The 24,998-nt window shown below is 46.9% G+C and overlaps 1 protein-coding gene across 1 annotated transcript in view; it reads right to left on the reverse strand.

The window, feature by feature from the left end:
- Positions 1-24,998, reverse strand: part of LOC143933075 (cathepsin W-like) — a 159,571-nt gene that overhangs the window by 23,345 nt on the left and 111,228 nt on the right. Inside the window, exons 7-9 of the mRNA XM_077456032.1 lie at positions 24,533-24,649; positions 21,505-21,569; positions 21,331-21,421 (exon numbers count right to left, since the gene is read on the reverse strand). Coding sequence (XP_077312158.1) covers positions 21,331-21,421; positions 21,505-21,569; positions 24,533-24,649 — 273 coding nt within the window. The remainder of the gene's footprint in view (positions 1-21,330; positions 21,422-21,504; positions 21,570-24,532; positions 24,650-24,998) is intronic.

Raw genomic sequence — 24,998 nt, forward strand, 5'->3', positions numbered from 1 at the left:
CTCCTGCATTTCTGTTAAAAGACTTGCTTGGCTGATGTCTCTTCTGGCTCCAGATCCTGCTTGCTGTTTTACTTCGCTCATCTCCGGCTCCCTGACGCTTGGCTTGTCCGACTATCTGTTTTGGTTCCTAAACTCTGGCTATGTTTTGACTACATTTCTTTTATTTATTTTTATTATTAAACAAGTGTGATTTAACTGTACTGTCTGATTTCATGGTTTCTGACAGTGAGGTTGAAAAAAGACACAAGTCCATCAAGTTCAACCTATATATGTGATTACATGTCAGTATTACATTGTATATTCCTGTATGTTGCGGTTGTTCGGGTGCTTATATAATAGTTTTTTGAAACTATCAATGCCCCCTGCTGAAACCACCGCCTGTGGAAGGGAATTCCACATCCTTGCCGCTCTCACAGTAAAGAACTCTCTACGCAATTTAAGGTTAAACCTCTTTTCTTTTAATCAGTGGCCACTTGTCTTATTAAACTCCCTTCCGTAAAAAAATCTTTATCCATATTGTGGGGTCACCAGTATGGAATTTATAAATTGAAATCATATCCCCTCTAAAGCATCTCTTCTCCAGAGAGAATAAGTTCAGTGCTCGCAACCCTTTTTCATAACTAATATCCTCCAGAACCTTTATTAGCTTTGTTGCCCTTCTTTGTAGGGCTCCATTTCCAGTACATCCTTCCTGAGGACTGCTGCCCAGAACTGGACCGCATACTCCAGGTTAGGGATGAGCTTGGTGTCGGCGAAGACAGAACTCTGTGGGCCGTTCGCGCTAAATTCGTGTGGCGCCATTGCAGTGCATTGCTGGCTCATGATTGGCCAAGCATGCACTGTGACCCCGCTTGCTTGGCCAATCAATCCACCTTATATGTGACATACCCACCAGGTGGAACTCAACGTTGGTCATGCTGTAGTGGCTGCACACACAGCAGAGGGCCATCAATGAGTACCTGTGCGACAACGGCACCAGGACAGGGTTAGGGGAGCTCAGTTTTTTCTCACCACACCAGTGGGGCATGATCAGGGATGCATGCATCAGTGACACTGTACCTCTTGACCACCTCTTGGAGCATACGCTGCGTGGAATAATGGACAGGGCACTTGAGGCATAACAGAGGCAGGAAGAGGAGGACTTCCTTGCCTCTCAAGGCCCCCTTTATCCAGACAGTGTTCCTGCTGTCCCACCCATCACACAGGAAGAGGAGGAGGACGAGGAGGAGGAGGAGGATGACTGTTTCAGCATAGAGGTGGAGCCTGGCATTTAGCATCAGTAGCAGCAGTCTTGTAGGGAAGATTTACAGTTCCAAGAAACCCGTGGACTTCTACGTGGCTGGGAGGAGGTGGCTGCGGATCATGTTCTTAATGACCCAGAGGACTTCGGACCGAATGCCTCAGATAACCTATGCTGCATGGCCTCCCTGATCCTGCAAAGCCTGCGGAAGGATTCTCGTATTCTTCGGATCAAGGAGAGGGACCATTACTGGCTGGCCACTCTCCTTGATCCACAGTACAAGGGTAAGGTTGCGTACCTTATCTTGCTGTCACAGAGGGAGCAGAGGATGAGACATCTCCGGGAGGCCTTGCAGAAAGGTCGGTGCAACGCGTTCCCAGAGACTGGGAGGTTACAAACTCCTGGTCCTGGACAACATGTTATTGAGGCAATGGTCAGAAGGAGTGGTGGAGAAGGTGGCCGTCTAACTGATGTGTTCATACAATTTTTTAGTCCGCAGCCCCAAGGTATGATTGGTTCCAGCAACCATCGCCAGCGTCTGATTTACATGGTGCAGGAATACCTAGGGGCAAGGTCAGACTTGGACACCTTTCCCACCGAAAATCCTCTGGCTTACTGGGTCTTGAGGATGGATCACTGGCCAGAGCTTGCACGGTATGCAATTGAGCTACTAGCCTGTCCTGCATCCAGCATACTTTCGGAACGCACCTTCAGTGCTGCTGGTGGATTTGTAACCGATCACAGGGTGCGCCTGTCCACCAACTCGGTTGATCGACTGTTTAACAGGGGCATGTAATTACAATTTTTGATGCAATGCTTTGCAGCAGCGCTCATTCCTGCACTACAAATAGAGTATATGGGAGAGGTTGCAGTGTTGTGGCACCAGCACCAGTGCCTAAGGACCAATTTTTCAGCCCCTGTTTAACAGGGGCGTGTAATTACAATTTTTGATGCAATGCTTTGCAGCAGGGCTCATTACTGCACTCCAACTAGAGTATCTGGGAGAGGTTGCAGTGTTGTGGTACCAGCAAGCAGCGCCTAAGGCCCAATTTTTCAGCCCCTGTTTAACAGGGGCATGTAATTACAATTCTTGATATAATATTTCACAGCAGGGCCCGTTCCTGTGCCCACCGAGAGTAACTGTGAGGACTTATAGTGTTGTGGCACCAGCACCACCACAACCACCAAAGGCCCAATTTTTCTACCACTGTTCAACAATGGCATGTAATTACAATTCTTGATATAATCGTTCACAGCAGGGCGCTCCAGCACCCACCAAGAGTCACTTTGAGGGCTTACAGTGTTGTGGCAACACCAACACCTTAGGCCCCCATTTCTGCAGAGCATATAGGACAGGCCCCTACTTTCAACATCCAACTTAAAAACGTCTCCTACTTGCAAACGGATGAGACAACAGGAAGTGAGATGAAAAAAAGACGGATGGCAAAAAAAATTATACAGGGGTGATAACCCTTCCCTATGTTTTCCAAAAATCTTAAAAATTTCTTTTTTGACTGGAGCTACACTTTAAAAATGTACCAGTTCAAAATTACAGATTCTACTTAACACAACAAACCTACACGGTCTCTGTCTTGTTTGCACTGCCTGTATACTGCTGTTCTGAGTATATAGGGCCTAGGGGGCCCCATGCCTTTCCTTTTTTTAATATGGGTACGAGATTCCCCTTAATATCCGTACAAGACCCAATGGGCAGGGGGGCTACCCATGCCATTTTTCTCAATGATTTTCATCCATATTGCCGGAACCAGATATTACATTAAAACGCTAAATGTCATTTTGTGCAGGGACTGTTCTAAACACTGGAAACACGTGCCACTTCACAGGCATACTATAGACACCCCCCAGGCATGATATTTAAAGGAATATTTCACTGCACCGTTTTCATTACTAAAATCTTGTATATAGTCCCTTATCTCCTCCAAGTGCTTGCATACTTTTGATGATAGGCTAACTGGTCTGTAAATCCCAGGGATATATTTTGGCCCTTTTTAACATATTGGTGCTACATTGGCTTTTCTCCAATCAGCTGGTACCATTCCAGTCAGTAGACTATCAGTAAATATTAGGAACAATGGTCTGGCAATTACTTGACTGAGTTCCCTAAGTACCTTAGTACTTAGGTGCAAGCCATCTGGTCCCAGTGATTTATTATTGTTAAGTTTCCCAAGTCTATTTCTAATTCTGTCCTCTGTTAGCCATGAGGGTACTTCCTGTGATGTGTCATGAGGACAAACACTGCAGTTTTGGTTACTGAAGCCCCCCAATTCCCTCGTGAAGACTGAGGAGAAGAATAAATTCAATGCCTTCGCTATCTCCCCATCCTTTGTAACCAGATGTCCTTTCTCATTCTTTATGGGGCCAATGGGGTATGTCCTCCCTTTTTTACTGTTTATTTACTTAAAGAATTGCTCTCCTCCGCTATGTGTTTTTTTGTGTTCTATCTTAGCCGCCTTAATTGCACCCTCACATATCTTGTTGCATTCTTTGTAAAGTCTGAATGCTGATGATGATCCCTCAGCCTTGTATTTTTTGAAGGCTTTCTCTTTACTTTTATATGCATTTTTACATTGGAGTTAAGCCATCCAGGACTTTTGTTCGCTCTTTGAAATTTATTTCCCAATGGAATGCACTGACTAATGCCCTTATTTAATATGCTCTTAAAGCAAACCCATCTCTCCTCCGTGTTCTTTGTTCCTAAGATTTTATCCCAATTGATATCTTCTAGCAAGGTTTGTAGTTTAGGGAAGTTGGCTCTTTTGAAATTCAGTGTCTTTGTGTTCCCCCTGTGTTTCCTATTTGTGTGATTTATACTGAAGCCAATTGACCTGTGATCGCTGTTTCCTAAATTGCCCTGTATTTTCACATAAGTGATAAGGTCGGTATTTTTGGTAATTAGTAGGTCTAGTAACGCCTTGTTTCTAGTTGGTGCATCTACCATCTGACCCATTAAATTGTCCTGCAAGACATTTAGGAACTGGCGAGCCTTAGACAAATGCATGGTTCTCTCTGCCCAGTCTATGTCTGGATAATTAAAATCCAAGATAAATGATAACACTTCCCATAGTTGCTGCTAATTCAACTTGTGATAGGAGATCCGTCTCCCCCTCCTCCCTCAGGTTAGGGGGCCTATAGCATACTCCTAGTATTATTTTCCCCTTAGCTTCATCCCTTTGGAACTCTACCCATAAGGATTCCACCTCCTCTCTATCTCCCTTATTGTCATCTCTCACATTCACTTGTACATTATTCTTGATATATAGGCATTCCCCCCCCCCCCTTTTTACCCTCTCTATCCCTGTGATAAAGGGAAAACCCTTGAATGGTTGCCAGCCAATCGTGAGAGTTGTTGAACCAGGTCTCTCTCCGAAATTCCCACAAAATCTAAAGCTTCCTCATTAAACAGTACCTCTAGTTCACCCATCTTGTCCTTCTGGCTCCTGGCACTGGTGAACACGTAGATTAGACTGGTTTAATGTCCTGGATACTGTGTTTCTGGAAGTGTTTGGGAGGACATAAAATTCCCACCAGCCAGAGTAGGAATCTAGCAAGACCAGATAATCCTTGTTTGACCACTCAAATATGTCAGCTGCTGTGATAGACCATGGTCTGTCAGGTATTTGGTGAAGAGCTAAAGGTTTTCTCATCTGGTGCTGTGCATTGCAGGGGGCACATCTGGAAACTACTCTTTCAATGTCAGTATATATAATGGGCCAAAACAGGGTTTCACGTGCCCTTCGCTTAGTGGAATGAATGCCAAGATGACCTTGATGGAGCTGTATCAAGTAGTATTTCTGGAGAGTGATGGATGACATATCCCTGACCACACAGGATTAATCCATCATCTACTGTCAATTCATCCCTTATAGAGTAGAATTGTCAGATATCATGTGGCATTTCCTTAAAGGAGCCAGGCCACCCATTGAGAATGATGTCCATGAGGTGCTGACAGATGGCATCCGCCTGTGTTTCTTGCTTTAGTTCCTGAATCCTTCTGAGTGACAACACCCCATCCAGAGCCAATTATAATCCTCAATAGCTTCAGAGTTATCAGAAGTGGGGAGTTTTGCATGTGAAAGAGTATCCGTAAGAAACAGTTCACAGCCTTGTTTATAGATTGCATTCAAGCTTTAGCATCATTCACTGGATGTGTGCAGATGCTGTGTGCAGGAATTTCTCAATATGATTATGAGTGGCTTATGATTCGTCTCCACAGTCACAGGGCCGCCATAGATATAGTCATGGAATTTTACACAGGCAAATACTAGTTGCAATATTTCTTTCTATATTTTAGCATAGCGTGCTTCAGTCTCAGTGAGGGCTCTTGATGCAAAAGCCGCAGGCCCCCCATCTTGAAGACAGTCTGCGCCAAGACCATGCTGGGAAGCATCAGCATACAATACACTAGCTTATGCACATCAAAAACAGGTGGACTTGTTAATTGTGCTTTCAATGTATCTACAGTAGGGATGAGCCGAACACCCCCAGGTTCGGTTCGCACAAGAACTTTCGAACGGACCCCAAATTCGTACGAACTTTAGTACCCATTGAAGTCTATGGGACTCGAACATTTGAAATTAAAAGTGCTAATATGCAAGATGCTGTCCTAAAAAGGGTTTGGGGACCTGGCTCCTGCCCCAGGGGACATGGGTCAATGCCTAAAATGTTTTAAAAAAAGGCAGTTTTGGCGTGAGCACTGATTTTAATGACGATTAAAGTGAAAAAAATGTGAAATATTCCTTTAAATATCATGCCTGGGGGGTGTCTGTAGTATGCCTGTGAAGTGCCACATGTTTCCCGTGTTTAGAACAGTCCCTGCACAAAATGACATTAAACGGAAATAACATCATTTAAAACTGCTTGCGGTTTTAATGTTATATCTGGTTCCTGCAATATGGTTGAAAATCATTGAGAAAAATGGCATGGGTAGCCCTCCCTGCCCATTACCAGCCCCTTTGGGTCTTGTACGCATATTAAGGGGAACCCTGTACCCATATTAAAAAAAGGAAATGCGTGTGGCCCCCAGGCCCTATATACTCAGAACAGCAGTATACAGGCGGTGCAAACAAGACAGGGACTGTGTAGGTTTGTTGTGTTAAGTTGAATCTGTTTGTAATTTTCAACTGGTACATTTTTAAAGTGTAGCTCCAGTCAAAAAAACTATTTTTAAGCTTTTTGGAAAACATAGAGAAGGGTTATCACCCCTGTATAATTTGTTTTGTCGTCCATCTTTTTTCATCTCACTTGCTGTTGTCTCCTTCCGTTTGCAAGTAGGAGATGTTTGTAAGTTGGATGTTTGAAAGTAGGGATCTGCCCTATATGCTCTGCAGAAATGGCGGAACAAGGTGTTGGTTTTGCCACAACATTGTAAGCCCTCAAAGTGACTCTTGGTGGGCGCTGGAGCGCCCTGCTGTGAACGATTATATCAAGAATTGTAATTACACGCCATTGTTGAACAGTGGTAGAAAAATTGACCTTTGGTGGTTGTGGTGCTGGTGCCACAACACTATAAGTCCTCACAGTTACTCTGGGTGGGCACAGGAATGGGCCCTCCTGTGAAATATTATATCAAGAATTTTAATTACATGTCCCTGTTAAACAGGGGCAGAAAAATTGGGCCTTAGGCACTGGTGCTGGTGCCACGACACTGCAACCTCTCCCATATACTCTAGTTTTATTGCAGGAATTAGCCCTGCTGCAAAGCACTGCATCAAAAATTGTAATTAAATGCCCCTGTTAAACAGGGGCAGAAAAATTGGGCCTTAGGCACTGGTGCTGGTGCCACCACACTGCAATCTCTCCCATATACTCTAGTTGTAGTGCAGGAATTAGCCCTGCTGCAAAGCATTGCATCAAAAATTGTAATTAAACACCCCTGTTAAACAGGGGCAGAAAAATTGGGCTGATGGCATCACCCAGAACCAGAAATGTTCTTCCAACATATCAGCGGAGGAGGAAGAGGATAGACAATCAACATAACAGGACAGTCACTCAGCATCAGCATAGGCAGTCTTGAAGGGATGTGATATTTCAAAAAAAATTATTCGGTTACATGAGCTTCAGGTGCTTGGTAGCTGTGGGTTATCCAAGACTGATTCATCTTGATGAAGGTCAGTCGATCAACTGAGTCGGTGGACAGGCGCACCCTGTGATCGGTAACAAAGCCACCAGCAGCACTGAAGGTGCGTTCCGAAAGAACGCTGGATGCAGGACAGGCCAGTAGCTCAATTGTATACTGTGCAAGCTCTGGCCAGTGATCCATCCTCAAGACCCAGTAAGCCAGAGGATTTTCGGTGGGAAAGGTGTCCAAGTCTGACCTTGCCCCTAGGTATTCCTGCACCATGTAAATCAGACGCTGGCGATGGTTGCTGGAACCGATCATACCTTGGGGCTGCGGACTAAAAAATTGTCTGAAAGCATCAGTCAGACGGCCACCTTCTCCACCGCTCCTTCTGACCGATGCCTCAGCAACACATTGTCCAGAACCAGGAGTTTGTAACCTCCCAATCTCTGGGAACGCAATGCACAGACCTTTCTGCAAGGCCTCCCGGAGATGTCTCATCCTCTGCTCCCTCTGCGATGGCAAGATAAGGTCGGCAACCTTACCCTTGTACCGTGGATCAAGGAGAGTGGCCAGCCAGTAATGGTCCCTCTCCTTGATCCGAAGAATACGAGGATCCTTCCGCAGGCTTTGCAGGATCAGGGAGGCCATGCAGCATAGGTTAGCTGAGGCATTCGGTCCGGAGTCCTCTGGGTCACTAAGGACAACATGATCCGCAGCTACCTCCTCCCAGCCACGTACAAGTCCATGGGTTTCTTGGGACTGTAAATCATCCCTACAAGACTGCTGCTGCTGCTGATGCTGAGTGCCAGCCTCCACCTCCATGCTGACACAATCATCCTCCTCCTCCTCTTCCTCCTCCTCATCCTTTTCCTGTGTGATGGGTGGCACAGCAGGAACACTGTCTGGATAAAGGGGGCCTTGAGAGGCAAGGAAGTCCTCCTCTTCCTGCCTCTGTTCTGCCTCAAGTGCCCTGTCCATTATTCCACGCAGCGTATGCTCCAAGAGGTGGACAAGAGGTACAGTGTCACTGATGCATGCACTGTCACTGCTCACCATCCTTGTGGCCTCCTCAAACGGTGACAGGACAGTGCATGCATCCCTGATCATGCCCCACTGGCGTGGTGAGAAAAAACCGAGCTCCCCTGACCCTGTCTTGGTGCCGTAGTCGCACAGGTACTCATTGATGGCCCTCTGCTGCGTGTGCAGCCGCTGCAGCATGGCCAACCTTGAGTTCCACCTGGTGGGCATGTCACATATAAGGCGGTTCTTGGGCAGGTTCAACTCCTTTTGGAGCTCAGCCAGCCGAGCACAGGCATTAAATGATCGGCGGAAATGCACACAGACTTTCATGGCCTGCTTCAGGACATCCTGTAAGCCCGGGTACCTGCCCAAGAACCGCTGCACCACCAGGTTAAGGACGTGACCTACACAGGGCACATGGGTCAGTTGTCCCTGTCGGAGGGCGGAGAGGAGGTTGGTGCCATTGTTGCAAACCACCATTCCTTGCTTAAGCTGGCGTGGCGTCAACCACCTCTCAGCCTGCCCCTGTAGAGCTGACAAAACATCTGCCCCAGTGTGGCTCCTGTCCCCCAAACAAACCAGCGCAAGCACGGCATGGCATCGTTTTGCCTGCGTACTTGCGTAGCCCCTGGAACGCCTACGGAGCACCGCTGGTTCTGAGGACAGAGCACTGGAAGAGGCCATGGAGGAAGAAGAAGAGGAGGGGGTGGAGGAGAGAGGTGTGTCACAACCAATAGTAGCATTTCGGAGGCGTGGTGGCGGAACAACCTTCAACACTACTGCACCTTGTCCTGCATCCTTCCCAGCTGCCAGAAGAGTGACCCAATGGGCCGTGAAAGACAGGTAACGTCCCTGTCCATGCCTGCTGGACCATGAGTCAGCGGTAATATGCACCTTACCGCTGACCGCCCTGTCCAGCGAGGCAAGGACATTGCCTTCCACATGCCGGTAGAGAGCCGGAATCGCCTTCCGTGAGAAAAAGTGCCGTTTGGGGACCTGCCACTGAGGAACCGCACATTGTACAAACTCACGGAAGGGGGCCGAGTCTACCAACTGAAAAGGCAGCAGTTGAAGTGCTAGCAATTTAGCCAAGCTAGTATTCAACCGCTGGGCATGTGGATGACTGGGAGTGAACTTCTTTCGCCGGTCCAGCAGCTGGGGCAGGGACATTTGCCTGCTATAATCGGACGTGGGTGTACTGCTAGCAGAGTGCCCGGAAGCACTTGGCTGTGACACACCTAATTCTACACCTTCATTCCTCTCAGAGCAGGTTTCAGAAAGGACTGAAGGTCTAGTGGGGTTGGAGATGCCAGCTGATGAGGAGCAAGGAGAGGTCCGCTTTGTTCTTTGGTGTGGGTCTTTGAGGTACGCTTGCCAACAAGCTGCATGGCAGGTCAACATATGTGTGGTCAAGCATGTGGTGCCCAAGCGGCTGATGTTTTGGCCACGCGAGATACGCTTGAGACATATGTTGCAAATAGCAGCTGTGCGATCTTATGCACTCGTCTCAAAAAAGGCCCACACCAAAGAACTTTTAGAATAACGCGCAGAGGCAGCGCCCTGCACAGGCGGAGCTCTGCGGTGTGATTCAGTCAGTGTGCTGCCTCTAAGCTGGGCCCCGGAGGGCATCCTGCCTCGTTGGACATGTGCCTCCTTCTCCTCTCTCCTACCAGGCAGCCACGTGGAGTCAGTGCTCTCATCATCCCCTCCCTCTTCATCGCTGTAGCAAACCTGGCAGTATGCTGCAGCTTGTGGAACATGACTGCCAGATTGCTGTCCTTCTTGAGCATCCCCTCTCTCTGCATTCACGCTACTGCCTTCCTCTAGCTGAGTATCATCATCAGAGCCTACAAAACACTGGGCATTCTCCTGGAGCATGTACCCAACACTGTGCTCAAAGAGTTCAGGAGACTCCTCAGGAGGACGTGGTGGGTCTAGGGAAGGAGTCACTGATGATGACATTGAGACGAGAGAAGACGATGCGTTGGCAGCTGCTTTGCTAGTACACTGAGACTGGGTGAGAGAGGATGAGGAGGATGAAGAGGGCTTGGTCATCCACTCTACCGAGTCGTTGGCATGTTGCGGCTCAGCATGTCCAGCTGCCGAAAAGAAGGACAAGCGTGTCACATGGCCACGTGCTGATGATGACGATGCACCGCGTCCACGACCAGCACTGTTGTCTCTAGACACAGAGCCTGCTTGCCCTCTTTTATCGGCTTGCGCCTGTCTGCCTCTCCTTGCTGGCCTTCCCTTCCCTGAAGGGAGTTGTGTAAAACAGCAATTGGGTAGTGTATATTGTGCTGGAGGCACACAACACCCACTAACTCCTGCAGATGCCTTTATTATAGAACACCAGCAATAAAGGGTAGATAAAGGGGTATACTGTACTGGAGGCACACAACACCCACTAAGCCCTGCAGATGGCTCTATTAGAGAACAGGAATAAAGGGTAGATACAGGTGTATATTGTGCTGGAGGCACACAACACCCACTAACTCCTGCAGATGCCTTTATTATAGAACACCAGCAATAAAGGGTAGATAAAGGGGTATACTGTACTGGAGGCACACAACACCCTCTAAGCCCTGCAGATGGCTCTATTAGAGAACAGCAATAAAGGGTAGATACAAGTGTATATTGTGCTGGAGGCACACAACACCCACTAACTCCTGCAGATGCCTTTATTATAGAACACCAGCAATAAAGGGTAAATACAGATGTATACTCTGCTGTGCTGGAGGCACACACAACTTCCAATAACTCCTGCAGATGGCAGATGGCTCAAATAGAGAAGAGCTATGTAGGTGGATATAGCGGTGTGTACTGGGTACAGAGCACGCAGACGGCACGCACAAGCTCCAAACACTGACTGCAAGCTCTATTATAAAAGATAGATATATCTCTAGCTATATAGGTGAATATAGCGGTGTATACTGCGGTCAGGGCACGCAGACAACAACCACTACAGAATAGCAAGATTGAAAAATCGGCCGATAACAATCGGTGTATACTGTGTTGAAGGTACACAGAACACCCACTAACTGCTTCAGACACCAACACACTACACAAGGCAGCCGCGCTGGCGGCCTTATATAGTGTGGGGCGTGTACTACACAGCCTGAGCTATGATTGGCCACAGGCATCCTGCCTGTGGCCAATCATGGCTCTCCTCGCTGCCCGCGCTGTGATTGGCCAAGCATGCGGGGTCACAGTGCATGCTTGGTCAATCATGAGCCAGCAATGCACTGCGCCATCGCAGTGCATTGTGGGCCGTGAGCACCACGCGAATTTGGCGCGAACGGCCCATAATGTTCGGAATTCGCCGAACGGGCGAACAGTCGATGTTCGAGTCGAACGTATGTTCGACTCGAACACGAAGCACATCCCTAATCTACAGCATGTTGTTACGTCCAACACTAGTCGGCATATTGGCGCAGAAGCTGACGGAGTGGAGATGTTATCTCACTGTAGTGATGAATGAACTTCCAAAGATAATTGGTCATGCGAAAAAACCTTTGCAATCCATGTTAGTGCTCTGGAGCAGGCATTTGATGGATCGCTTTGTTTTTTTCTGGGTCAGGCTTGACACCTTTATCCGTAAGAAGGTGTCCACCATATGGCACTTCTGAGACCCTGAAGTGACATCTGATAGGGTTGAGCTGCATATTGATGGCTCTGACATGGTTTAGTACACGTTAGAAGGCTGGCTGTAGGCCAGCCTGTATTTGTGGGAGGAGTCGGAGACTATATAACCCTCCTCCTCTGTCAGGGCCAGGGTTGGGGTTTCTAGGTGGTCACTTCCGGTTAGCTGAGCAGCAGCATGGTTGCCTGCTGGAGCTATCATTGGTTCCTCTCCCAGTGATTGCTGTTCCGGTAGGTGCGGGCGGGTGGCATCAACGGGGGCCCATGTCGGATGCCACCCGTCCCGCTCAGGTGCTGGCCTGAGTCAGCGCGGGGTGGTGGTCAGCCCAATTGCGGTAATACGTCCGTTTGGGGGGGGGGGTTATTTCACGCCAGGTGCAGCCCCATTTTTCTCCCCTCCTTGTGCTGCTGCTGATGTGGGGGGCACGCAGGTAGCAACTTTTACCTTTATGGGGCCACTCACTAGTACATCGACACTGTATGTATCGGCACACACTTCGCCCACTACCTGGGGGGGGGGGGAGTGTATGTTTGGCCATCAGCCTGTTCCTCTCCTCCCCATGTACATGTACTGCGAGCTCCACGGGGGAGGGGGGGGGGGGATGGGCGGCCGCCTGCTCCTCTCTCCCTGCATTGACTTGCCGGAGGCAGTAGTTCCCTTCCATGCTCACACGGGGTGCCATCCATCCTCACTTTCAGAGCACCATCGAGGGGACCGGCGCCCGACGATCGGCCGCCCCAGCTCCTCTCTCCCCACATGTTTGCTCCGTCCACCCGCCCGCCGGTTCCTCCAGTGTGGGGAGAGGGGGGGTGATCGGCGATCGGCCGCCCCCGCTCCTCTCTCCCCACATGTTCGCTCCGTCCACCCGCCCGCCGTTTCTTCCAGTGTGGGGAGGGGGGGGGGGGGTGATCGGTCGCCCCAGCTCCTCTCTCTCCCCACGTGTGTGGAGCTCCGTCCGCCTGAAGGTTCGGGGGGGGCTCCACGTGGCGGCCGTCGGCCGCTTCTCCCTGGGGGGAGGGTGTGATCAGCGGGGCTGCTGGGAGCCCGCCTGGTGATCGGCCGCCCGCTGGCTTCTCTCTCATTGCTCACATGGGGGGGGGGGTGGTCGGCCGCCCGCTGGCTCCTCTCTCCCTTTGCTTGCATGGCGGGGGGGAGAGGCTCCACTCCCCGTGCATGTCCGTCGCCAGAGCTGCCGAGAACCCGCCTGGGGATCGGTCAGCTGCTGGATCCTCTCTCCCCTTGCTCATGGGGGGGGGGGGGGAGGGTGGTATCGGCTGGCTGCCTAAGTGAGCGGTGGGTCCTAGTGCTTGCAAGGGGGGTGGGCTGTCACCCACCTGTTGCTCCTTTCCTCCCCACAGCGCAGACTGGCATCTCTGCTGCAGTGATGGAGGATCTCAGTCCACCCAGGTTGCTGCTTTACTTGGTGGTTTCTTTGGTCGGTGTTATATTGGGGTCAGCCCGGGTGTCGGTGGTAGCTTCCATCAGCAAATTTTCTGTCATAGCATTCTGTTATAGTGTTTTGCCAGCGTTTTCTGTTATAGCGTTTTTTCCAGCGGTTTCTGTCAGCGTTCTGCCAGCGTTTTCTGTCATAGCGTTCTGCCAGCGTTTTCTGTCATAGCGTTCTGCCAGCGTTTTCTGTCATAGCGTTCTGCCAGCGTTTTCTGTCATAGCGTTCTGCCAGCGTTTTCTGTCATAGCGTTCTGCCAGCGTTGCTGTCATAGCGTTCTGCCAGCGTTGCTGTCATAGCGTTCTGCCAGCGTTTTCTGTCATAGCGTTCTGCCAGCGTTTTTCTGTCACAGCGTTCTGCCTGCGATTTTCTGTCACAGCGTTCTGCTTGCGATTTTCTGTCACAGCGTTCTGCCCAGCATTTTCTGTCACAGCGTTCTGCCCAGCATTTTCTGTCACAGCGTTCTGCCCAGCATTTTCTGTCACAGCGTTCTGCCCAGCATTTTCTGTCATAACGTTCGGCCCAGCATTCCTGTCATAGCGTTCTATCTAGCTTTCCTGTCATAGCGTTCTGTCCAGCATTTCTGTCACAGCGTTCTGTCCAGGTTTCGGTCATAGCATTCAGTCCAGTTTTTTGTCACAGCATTCTGTTCAGCATTTTCTGTCATAGCGTTCGGCCCAGCATTTCTGTCATAGCGTTCCATCTAGCTTTCCTGTCATAGCGTTCTGTCCAGCAGTTCTGTCACAGCGTTCTGTCCAGGTTTCGGTCATAGCATTCAGTCCAGTTTTTTGTCACAGCATTCTGTTCAGCATTTTCTGTCATAGCGTTCGGCCCAGCTTTTCTGTCATAAGCATTCCATCTAGCTTTCCTGTCACAGCGTTCTGTCCAGCAGTTCTGTCACAGCGTTCTGTCCAGGTTTCGGTCAGCATTCAGTCCAGTTTTCTGTCACAGCGTTCTGTTCAGCATTTTCTGTCATAGCGTTCTGCCCAGCATTTCTGTCACAGCGTTCGGTTCAGCATTTCTGTCACAGCGTTCGGTCCAGCATTTCTGTCACAGCGTTCGGCCCAGCATTTCTGTCACAGCGTTCGGCCCAGCATTTCTGTCACAGCGTTCGGCCCAGCATTTCTGTCACAGCGTTCGGCCCAGCATTTCTGTCACAGCGTTCGGCCCAGCATTTCTGTCACAGCGTTCGGCCCAGCATTTCTGTCACAGCGTTCGGTCCAGCATTTCTGTCACAGCGTTCGGTCCAGCATTTCTGTCATAGCATTCGATCTAGCTTTCCTGTCATAGCGTTCTGTCCAGGTTTTGGTTATAGCATTAGTCCAGTTTTCTGTCACAGCGTTCTGTTCAGCATTTTCTGTCATTACGTTCGGCTCAGCATTTTCTGTCTTTACGTTCGGCCCAGCATTTTCTGTCTTTACGTTCGGCCCAGCATTTTCTGTCTTTACGTTCGGCCCAGCATTTTCTGTCTTTACGTTCGGCTCAGCATTTTCTGTCATACGTTCGGCTCAGCATTTTCTGTCATACGTTCGGCTCAGCATTTTCTGTCATACGTTCGGCCCAGCATTTTCTGTCATACGTTCGGCCCAGCATTTTCTGTCATACGTTCGGCCCAGCATTTTCTGTCATACGTTCGGCCCAGCATTTTCTGTCATAATGTTTGGCCCAGCAATTCTGTCATAGCGATTGATCCAGCATTTTCGGTCATAGCATTCTTTCTAGCTTTCCTGTCATAGCGTTCTGTCCAGGTTTGGTCACAGCATTTAGTCCAGTATTTCCGTCATAGCGTTCGGTCCAGTATTTCCGTCATAGCGTTCGGTCCAGTATTTCCGTCATAGCGCTCTGTCCAGCATGGCGGTCATAGTGGTTTGCCCCTGGGTTCCTGTCATATCATTCTGCCCGGCATGTCTGTCATAGCGTTCCGCCTCAGGTTATCTGTCAGTGTTCTGCCCCTGGAGTTCTGTCATAGCGTCCTGCCAGCAGGCCTGTCATAGCGTTCTGCCCCGGGATTTCAGTCATCGTTCTACCTAGGTTAACTTTTAGCATTTCTGTCATGGCATTGTCGTGACATTTTTCTGTCAGTATTTCTGTCATAGTGTTTCTGTTCAGTGGTTCTGTCATGGTGTTTCAACCTCTGTGTTTGACTTTAGAGTTCGCAGAAGGGCGTTCACTTATGACATATTCTGGTTAGGTTTGTCTGAATTCATTGTCATGTCTTATCGTATCTGTGTTCATGTTTGTACCGGGGTCAGTTAGCTAGGGCTCGCACATCGGGATCTGTCACGTCTACAGATCCTTACGGGCTGAGGTTTCGTTATTAATGATTGTTGACCACAATCTTCTCGCCTGTATACCATACGTCATACGATGCATGTTCATTCACCACACCTGTACGTCTACCCACCACGGTCTGTGGGTACTCTAGGCCTGAGTTTCTGTTAATTACCTGTCTCTGCGCTGCAGGTTACTCGGGTTAACTCACTATTTCTCAACTCACACACGGGGGGGGTTCATCATTAGGTTCATTTATGCGCTGTGGTCTTGACTTTTCTGCCATGTTCTCATTCTTAGGTAGGCAGAGGGGCGTTGTTGTTGTTCTCATGTATGGTTGTCTGTCTTTCCTTCTAGTTGCGTTTTCAGGTTGGGCCGTCTTGGCATCCATACCAATATCAACCATGCCTGCACTCACGTACAGATGTCTTTTCGCCACTGGGCGCACCCTCAGGTTGGAAGCAGACAACAATTTTCTTTAGTGGACATCCTGTTGCATAGAGGCCCTGGTTACCGCCCTGGGATTCATACTCTCAGGGTGTGTCCAAGCCACGGTCCTTAGGTGGTAGGTTGGGCGACGTCGTCACCATTCTGGATTCCACTCTCAGCTCCGATCTCTTGTCTAGGAGGTTGCCTGGAGTACTGCTCAGGGACGTCGGTCCAGTCATCTTTGCTCCTCCCCGGTTTGTTCCAGGTGGGGAGGGGGGTGCTTTAGTCACTTTGGGCATGGCTGGTTCATGCTATGGGACTCATTCCCCTGGGTTGGAGTCTGTTTCTCCTTCCTCGGTTCAGGATTCGGTCTCGGTTGGGAGGTCTCGGGCAGTAGCATGACCTGCTCACATCCGGTGGGACCAGTTTGTCTTGGTGTCGCCATGTTGATGATGCTTGCCATGGCATCTACTCCATCACATCCATCAGGCAGCCAGGTTTCCTCTCCTATCACGGGTATTTTTGCCACTCACCCTCTCACATCCTCTTACCAGGTATGGGAAGGGGTGTTTTCACGGTGCTTCTTCTGGTGTGTGTTGTAGGGGTTCTTCGGGTCAGCCCTTGCTCTCTTTTCCCCACGTATCCTCTCATTCATAGCAGTTCATTCTCATGTCCGGGTCACCTTGGGCATCAGGCTCATCCTATCCTTCACGGGACGTTCAATTGGGTTTGCGTAAGCTTGCAGGCTCTAAGGAGGTTCCTTCTCATCTCCAGGTCTGGAGTCGATGGGTTCTACTCTCACAGCGGATACTTACCGGTTACTTACGGTTGGCGTTTGGGCATACGTCATTTTAGGGATGGGATCTCTACCTTCCCTCTCCCACCTAAACTGGTGTCTTTTTGCCCTCTTTTCAGGCATACTGACCATCCAGGCCATGGCACACCTCAGGCCTTGTTTCTTAAGTAATATTGCATTTCCCACTTGAAGACTCCGATTACAAGTTAGAAGGCTGGCTGTAGGCCAGCCTGTATTTGTGGGAGGAGTCGGAGACTATATAACCCTCCTCCTCTGTCAGGGCCAGGGTTGGGGTTTCTAGGTGCCCACCCACCCGTTTCCCCCAGGTTATTCACTCATACTCATAGTATTTTTCTTATTCTTACATTCAGGGTATGCCCTCTTTTCAGGCATACTGACCATCCAGGCCATGGCACACCTCAGGCCTTGTTTCTTAAGTAATATTGCATTTCCCACTTGAAGACTCCGATTACAAATTTAAATCAGTCATGTTCCTCAACAAAGGATCCCCAAATCAAGATATCATCCACAACTATTTCACATGGCTGTCCAGCAAAGAGCTGTTCCATACATCTCTGAAAGACTTTGCTTCCAGTTGAAATTCCATATGGCATCTGTAAGCATTTTTATCTCCCATATGGGGTCATACATGTTGTAAATATTAAAGATGATTCCTCATCCAGAGGGATTTGCCAAAATCCACATTTTGCATCTCAAATGCTGAAGACCTTTGCTTGTGGTATATCAGCGATCACTTGCTCTACAGTTTTTAATGGATGATAAGACCTCAGGAGTGCCTTATTGAGGTGCACATGATCAATGCATATGCAGACAGTGCCATCTTTCTTGACTAATGCTGCCATGGCCGCCACCCAGGGGGTGGCCTTCTGCACTGGTGCAATGATGCCCAGTCTAGTCATCCCTTCCAACTCTTGCCAGACTTTGTCTGTCTTTTATAGCCAGTGAGATCCTTTGAGGGGCACACACAGTAGGCTGTACTGTTTCATCTAAGCGCATGTGATACATTACTGGAAGCTTACCAACAGTGTCAGTTCAAAATAAGTCCTCATATATGGTCATCTCAGGAGCCTGTTGTGGTACTGCATGTACTTCTGGACTGAGTTGGATTAGATTTAAACGCATGCTGTCTGATAAACCTAGTAGGCTCTTAACATTTCTATCCACAATGTGGAATAGCAGCTTGTCCCCTGATAGATCCAAAGTAGACATGTCCAGTGTCTGAATTGTTTGACCGCCATAAGCTACCAGGCTTACTTTATTTGACTAATAAATTTCAGCTTTGGGGTCAATGCTGTGCAATGTGGATAAGGACATGACATTGCATTTGGCACCAGTGTACGTACATTATCAGCTTGACATGTTTGTTGCATGCAGTTGAGAAGGTGGTGAATATTTCTCCTTTATTTGCAATTAGGTTCACACTCTCACAATGAAAACCGTTTTGGTGATCATCACTTTCCAATTCATAAATTCTGTGCACATTTTGTTGTTTAATATCACTAGATGGTGTCATCCACACACCTCTATTTTGAGGCTTGGACCTGCAACATTTTTCAAAATTATTCAATTTGTTGCATGAGTTACACTTTTTGTTAAAACACTTTTTGTGCTTAGTAACATGTTCACTACCACAGTTGCTGCATTGCTTTTTGTTCTGTTTCACCACAAACACTTCTGCCTGTCTTTTTAGTTCCTTAGTGGCCCTTTCAGAATGTTTAACCACTTCCCACCCGGCCAATGTATATATACGGCCGGGTGGGAGCCGTCTACTCCTGATAGGACGTTCAGGAACGTCCTTCAGGAGTAGCGGGCGCGCGCGCGCCCGCGCAGCGGCGCGATCCCGATGTGCTCGTGCCACCCGGACACGGCACATCTCAGATCGGCAGGAGGGCTCTGTGATTGGCCCTCCTGATCACATGACGGCCGTGTCCAATCACGGCCGTCATGTGATGTAAACAAACAGCCGGTTGCTAGGCAATCGGCTCTCCTCTCCTCACACGGAAGTCACCGCTGAGGAGAGGACAGCAGAACGCTGCAGCCGGCTGATGATCAGTGAGTATGGGCTGCTTTTTACAGCTTTTTACTCACTGATCATCAGTGTAGTGTAAACACACAACACACCACACAGTACAAACACAGTCCCCACATATGTCCCCAAAACACACATGTCCCCAAAACATACATGTCCCCAAATAATAAAAACACATGTCCCTAATAATAAAAACATGTCCCCCACATATGTCCCACTAAAATCACATGTCCCAATGATTATCTGCACACATATGTACGTGATCACCTGCACACATATGTACATGATCATTTGCGTACATATGTCCGTGATCACACAAACCAATTATTATACACTTAACGGAATTTTTTTTACCAAAAACATGTAGCAGAATACATTTTGGCTTAAATTTATGACAAAATTTGATTTTATTGGATTTCTTTTCAAATAGAAAAAAGAAAATATAGTTTTTTTCCCAAATTTCCGCTTTTTTGCGCTTATATCGCAAAAAAAAAAAACGGAGTCGTGAATAAATAACACCAAAATAAAGCTCTATTTGTGCGAACAAAATGATAACAATTTCATTTGGGTACAGTGTCGCATGACCGCGCAATTGTCACTGAAAGCGCTAGAGCGCTGAAAGCTGAAAATTGGGCTGGGAAGGAAGGGGGTGAAAGTGCCCTGTATTGAAGTGGTTAAACATACATATTCTGATGGTTGATTCCAGTGTTAAATCTTTCTCCCTGAAAAACTGAGCATGAACTGCATGATTGTAGATACCACATACAATCCTGTCACATATTTTAATCAGTGCACCAAAATCAAATTTTTTAGCCAGCAGTCTCAGTGTGGCTGCATAGGATTGGATTCCTTCAGCGGGTTTCTGAGCCATCGTGTTAAATGCATGTCTGTCTATTATCACATTGTCACTGTGGTAAACATATCTCATCAAATTTCTTGGTTAAGACATCAGGATCCTCTCTTTCCTCTCTGTCATGAAAATGAAATGACTCCAATTTATCTAGTGCATCCGAACCAGCAAAAGTGAGAACAGTGTAAGCCTGTACCTTTTTTGACTTGTCTGAGAGTCCTGCTTTGCTGTATACATCACATTCTCTTTTGAATTTCAGCCAGTTGTTAGCAATGTCATTATCAAAGATTAGGAGTTGTATGCCACGTAAATTCTGAGCCATGATGTTTCAGCGATCTCACTTTTGTCACCATGTAGATTTTGTGGAAGCAATGATGAATAGCCAGATGAATCTTGTTTATTCCCAGCCAGCAATGAACAGTATGTGAACCTTTCCTAGTTTCACGTCATAACTCCCTACTTCCTGTTCCCACCCCCAGGTCCTCACACATACATATTCTACAGAGGGCTTGCTGTTTGAGCATCCAAGAAATATAGGGAGACAGGGACCAAATCAGTCTAAAATTATCTACCATAATGTCATTTTTGGGTGGAGTAACTGTTGAAGCCCAATGCAGCTGTCATGTTCCCCAAAGTCATAATATTTTATTATACCGGATATTATTTCCCTTAATGAGGAAAGGTATAGGCTGTCTTTTTTTATTTTAAGCTAGATTTTGCACAAATATACAGGATATCAGTCAGCAACAGACCTTTCATTGTCCAAAAACAGGTTGGGGGTAAAGATAAATTCTGGCAATATTTCTTAACAGCTGTATAGAAAAGTCAGATCATTAGGCCCCTTTCACACAGGCGGACCATAGAGGGCAATCGGCCCATCCATTGCCCTCTATGAAGTGGCGGATGTAAATGGACATGTGTCCGTTTACACCAGCCGACATTTGATCTGATCCTATCCATTAAAAACAGACGGATGAGGGATCCGTTTCCCATCTATCTGACAAATCAAATCAGATGACAGTCAGGTGTAAACAGACAAGCAGTCTGTTTACATCCGACTGCCCATAGAGTAAAGTGGGCTGTGTTCATGACCGCTCCTCATAAGGGGAGCAGACATAGACCTGTCATTCACCTACTCAGCAGGGATCAGTGGACAGATTCCCTGCTGAGCAGGCAAATCTGCTGGCAGAGTTCACCTGTGTGAAAGAGTCCTTATGCCAACTCTGGTTGGCAGGGTTTTGTAAATCTTAGTAATGGACAATCAGAAATGCAAATATTTTGACAGACAAAACAGCTCCCAAAATATGCATTTAATGGTGTATTAAGTTTAGGTTAAACATGCAACTGCTGACTTATCTTGTTCTAGATTTGAACTATAATCTACTATTGTCAATATGATATACTCTATTCTCTATTTTATTATACCCAGTATTTAAAGTATTTAAATGTGTTTTTCTAACATAGTAATAAGTAGACAATATTTATAATGGTCTTTTACTTACTGTTAACATATCCTACTATCAAGACTGCGTGATTGTTATAATCTGGATTACAGTTATGGGGATGATTTTGTATGATTCCATTTTTGTAATGCTGAAAAAAACAAGGAAGGGATCATGTGAACAACTTAATATTACTACCTTGATTCAATGCTTACCATATTATTGTCCACTAACCTGTAGCAATACGTTGTTGATAATTACTGTCAGAGTTCCATGGTTTCCAACATAAGAGGTCATTTCTGGAAGAGTAATGTAAGATGTTAGAGAGGTATAACGGAAACCATATATCTTACACCTGTGGTAGCTTTTCCATTATTTTTAGATTAGCAAAAGTGTGTTTATTCATGAAGGGGTTAGGAGTAATTCATAACACATTGGTATGAGATACTGGTCAATCAGGCAATATTTTATTTGGACACAACTGTTTTTAGTCAAGTGTGTAGGCGGGGCCTAAGAAGCATGTACCCAACTCAGGAGAAACTACCAAGTGGATCGTGAATTTATCTTGTATTGATTTAAACAGTTATGCCCCATACACACGGTCCGACATTCCGACCACAAAATCCGTCAGATTTTTTTCCGATGGATTTTGGCCGGAAACTAGTCTTGCATACAAATGGTCGCACAAAGTTGTCGGAAAATCCCATCGTTCGAAACGAGTTGACGTTTGTAACGTACAACGGGACTATGTAGAGGCCAGTAGCCAATAGCTTGAGTCTCCAATTTTTTTCTGAGCATGCATGGCACTTTGTGCGTCGGAATTCTCCACACACAATCGGAAAAAGTTAGATTGGATTTTGTTGTTGGAAAATTTTAAATCCAGCTCTCAAACTTTTTCCGTCAGAAATTCCGACAGAAAAAGTCAGATAGAGCCCACACATGATCGGATTTTCCAACAACATAATCAAATCGGGCTTTTTCCGTTGGAATTTCTGACCATGTGTATGGGGCATATCAGTTTCAGCAACACACTGATCAGGAGAGGAGAGGAACACCAGAACAGCAGTAACAATACTCAGCTCAGAAAAGACATCTGCTGTACAGAAAAGTCAGATACTTTTACGCAGGCAGATCATAGAGGGCAATGGATGGTCCAATTGGATCCACCTAAAAATCTGACAAGCAGGAGGGGGTGGTAATATTGCACTAATGTAACTAATGACAAAGCTCCCTGCTGTAAAAAGCTATCCAATTTTTCTGTACTAGGTACCAGAGTGTAATATACACAACGAGGGGACCCTCCCTTCATCCAGAACCTTTCCCTGCTTTATTTATTCTGACCTTAGACAGCAGTCTGTCCCTGTCCACACACATGCTCCAGGCACACACAAATGACGTGGAAATTCCCAGGTAAAGATAGTCATGAACAAGCTTGTGGGATTTCAGTGTCCAATCAGACAACCATCCTCCTCAAGATTGCTGCTGGAGCCCACTTGAGGAAACAATTTTCCTTTTGGAACTTCTTTCCACTGGAAGAAGCAGCATGCTGCCACTTACAGGCTAGCAGAATATTCAACCCGTAACCTGCCTACACTCCCTCCCTTAACAGATGCTGTCTTTGGCATGATAAAAATCAACACATAGGTAAACACTATACAGAATAATATAGACAACCATAATATTTCACAAAACATAGTCTTAATATTTAGCAGGCCTGAGTCCCCTAGTAGCACTGGCAGGGAGGCATATTTGACAATGGGCATTTTCTTCAGGGACTCTGAGACCTTGAGCCCAGTGGGGATTGTTTTTCTGAGTGGGCATTTTCTTCAGGTAGGGCCTGCCTGACCTGAGCCCCAAGAGTGTCAGGAGGAGGTTCCTGTTGAACCTTCACACTGGTCTCTATTGGAGATAAAAACTCTAGAGGAGTCTCCCTGATCTGGGCAAGTCCCCATCCTGTGACCATAATGAGCAGTAAATGGCAAAGAAGTAGAGTCTGATCTGAAAACACAAGGTCATAAATTCCAATGCAAGCATTTCCCTAGTCCACAACAACATCATACACAGGCAACCATCCAAATGGTTGATTTTCAATGTGGTAGGGGCATGGCTCCCAGCAAGGCCTTAATTTCTAGGTTCAGGTACAGTACATCCAACAGCAGATCTAGAGGTACTGAACCGCATCATCCAGACATCTGGAAAAAGGATGTGCACCCTGTGGCTCTATGCACCATGTGATTGTAGATCTAAACCAAATCACTACGTACTGAGGCCAGCGTTCTTGATGCCGCTGTTCCAGAGTACAAATCATCCCCAACAGTTTGGTTAAAGAGCTCACATATCCCATTCCCTTCTGAATGCTACAGAGTGATATGCCACTTACAAATTCCACTCAACCAACACAGCTCCAAAAAATCTGTGATTCAAAATTAAGACCTTGATCAGAAGAATCTGCTTTTCTATAAAGCTGTTAAGCAGATGAACAAAGTCATTGAAGTAGCTAATCTTCTGTGCCTCTAGAGCAGTGGTCTCCAAATTGCGGCTCAGGGGCCGGATGTGGCTCTTTGCATGCTTTTACCTAGCCTTTGAGGCATTATTCCCCCCACTGACACCAACAATGGGGCACTATTCTTCCCATTGATACCAATGATGGGGCACTATTCCTCCCACTGACACCAATGATTGAGCACCAACAATTGGACACTATTTCTACCACTGACATCAATGATAGGGCATTATATCTCCCACTGATACCAATGATGGGGCACTATCTTCCTCTACTTCCTCTAATATAGATGATGGGGCATTGCTTAATGCTACTGATGCCAGAACATTTTCTATTCCCACTGGCCACAGTCTAGCCCACCTAAAGTTTGAAGGACAGTAAAGTGGCCCGTTGTTTATAAAGTTTGGAGAACCCTGCTCTAGAGGCTAATCTACAAAGCTCTACATTTAAAACAACAACAAAAAATGAAGAGTAGATGTTTAAAAAAAGTGAAAGTCGCATAACAAATTTGGGGTAAACACTACAAAAGTAACTCAAATATATTTGTTAAAAATACACTTTCCCTTTAAAATGATTCTTCAGGTGTTATGTTTTAAATTATGTTTGGACATAACTAACATCAATGAGTAGATGTAGGTAAAGATAACAAAGCTCATGTGAAAAATAGAAGTACGAAGTAAGAGGTCTTAAATGGCTTTTTATTTGTTATAACTATCAGATTTAGAAAGTCAAGGCCTCGGTAGGATCATCCATTCTCACCTGTCTCACTCTTTGCAAGCATCTGAAAATCATGGATCCATCCTATTGGTTTGAGACCTTTTCTACAGTTTTTTCTTACAGCAGAATATGGGTATTCTTTCTCATTAGCTAATCCTCCTTCAAAAAAAAATAAATGTATGTCAATCAGTACCAAAGAAATGCACAAAGAACTTAAAGCACAAAACAATACATTGCACATACCTCCTAACTGTCCCTGATTCACCGGGACCATCCTAGAAATTGGTGCCCCTCCCAGAGTCCTAGCGAATCAGGGTTGTGTACCAGATCGCCCGTGGCACATGCAGGATGTCTTGGTTCCCGCCAGGGCCGTCTTTAACATTGATTGGACCCTGGGCAAAAAATTTCCTGGGGCCCCCCCATGCAGTTTTACTCTCCACCTGCTCTGAGACATACAATAAATAGCAGCTAGATTAAAAATCTGTTTCCTGAATCAGATCAGGCAGCG

The sequence above is a fragment of the Lithobates pipiens genome, unplaced genomic scaffold (assembly GCF_037356315.1).
Source record: "Lithobates pipiens isolate NorthernLeopardFrog02 unplaced genomic scaffold, aLitPip1_a1.2 Scaffold_10, whole genome shotgun sequence".
NCBI classification, from domain to species: Eukaryota; Metazoa; Chordata; class Amphibia; order Anura; family Ranidae; genus Lithobates; species Lithobates pipiens.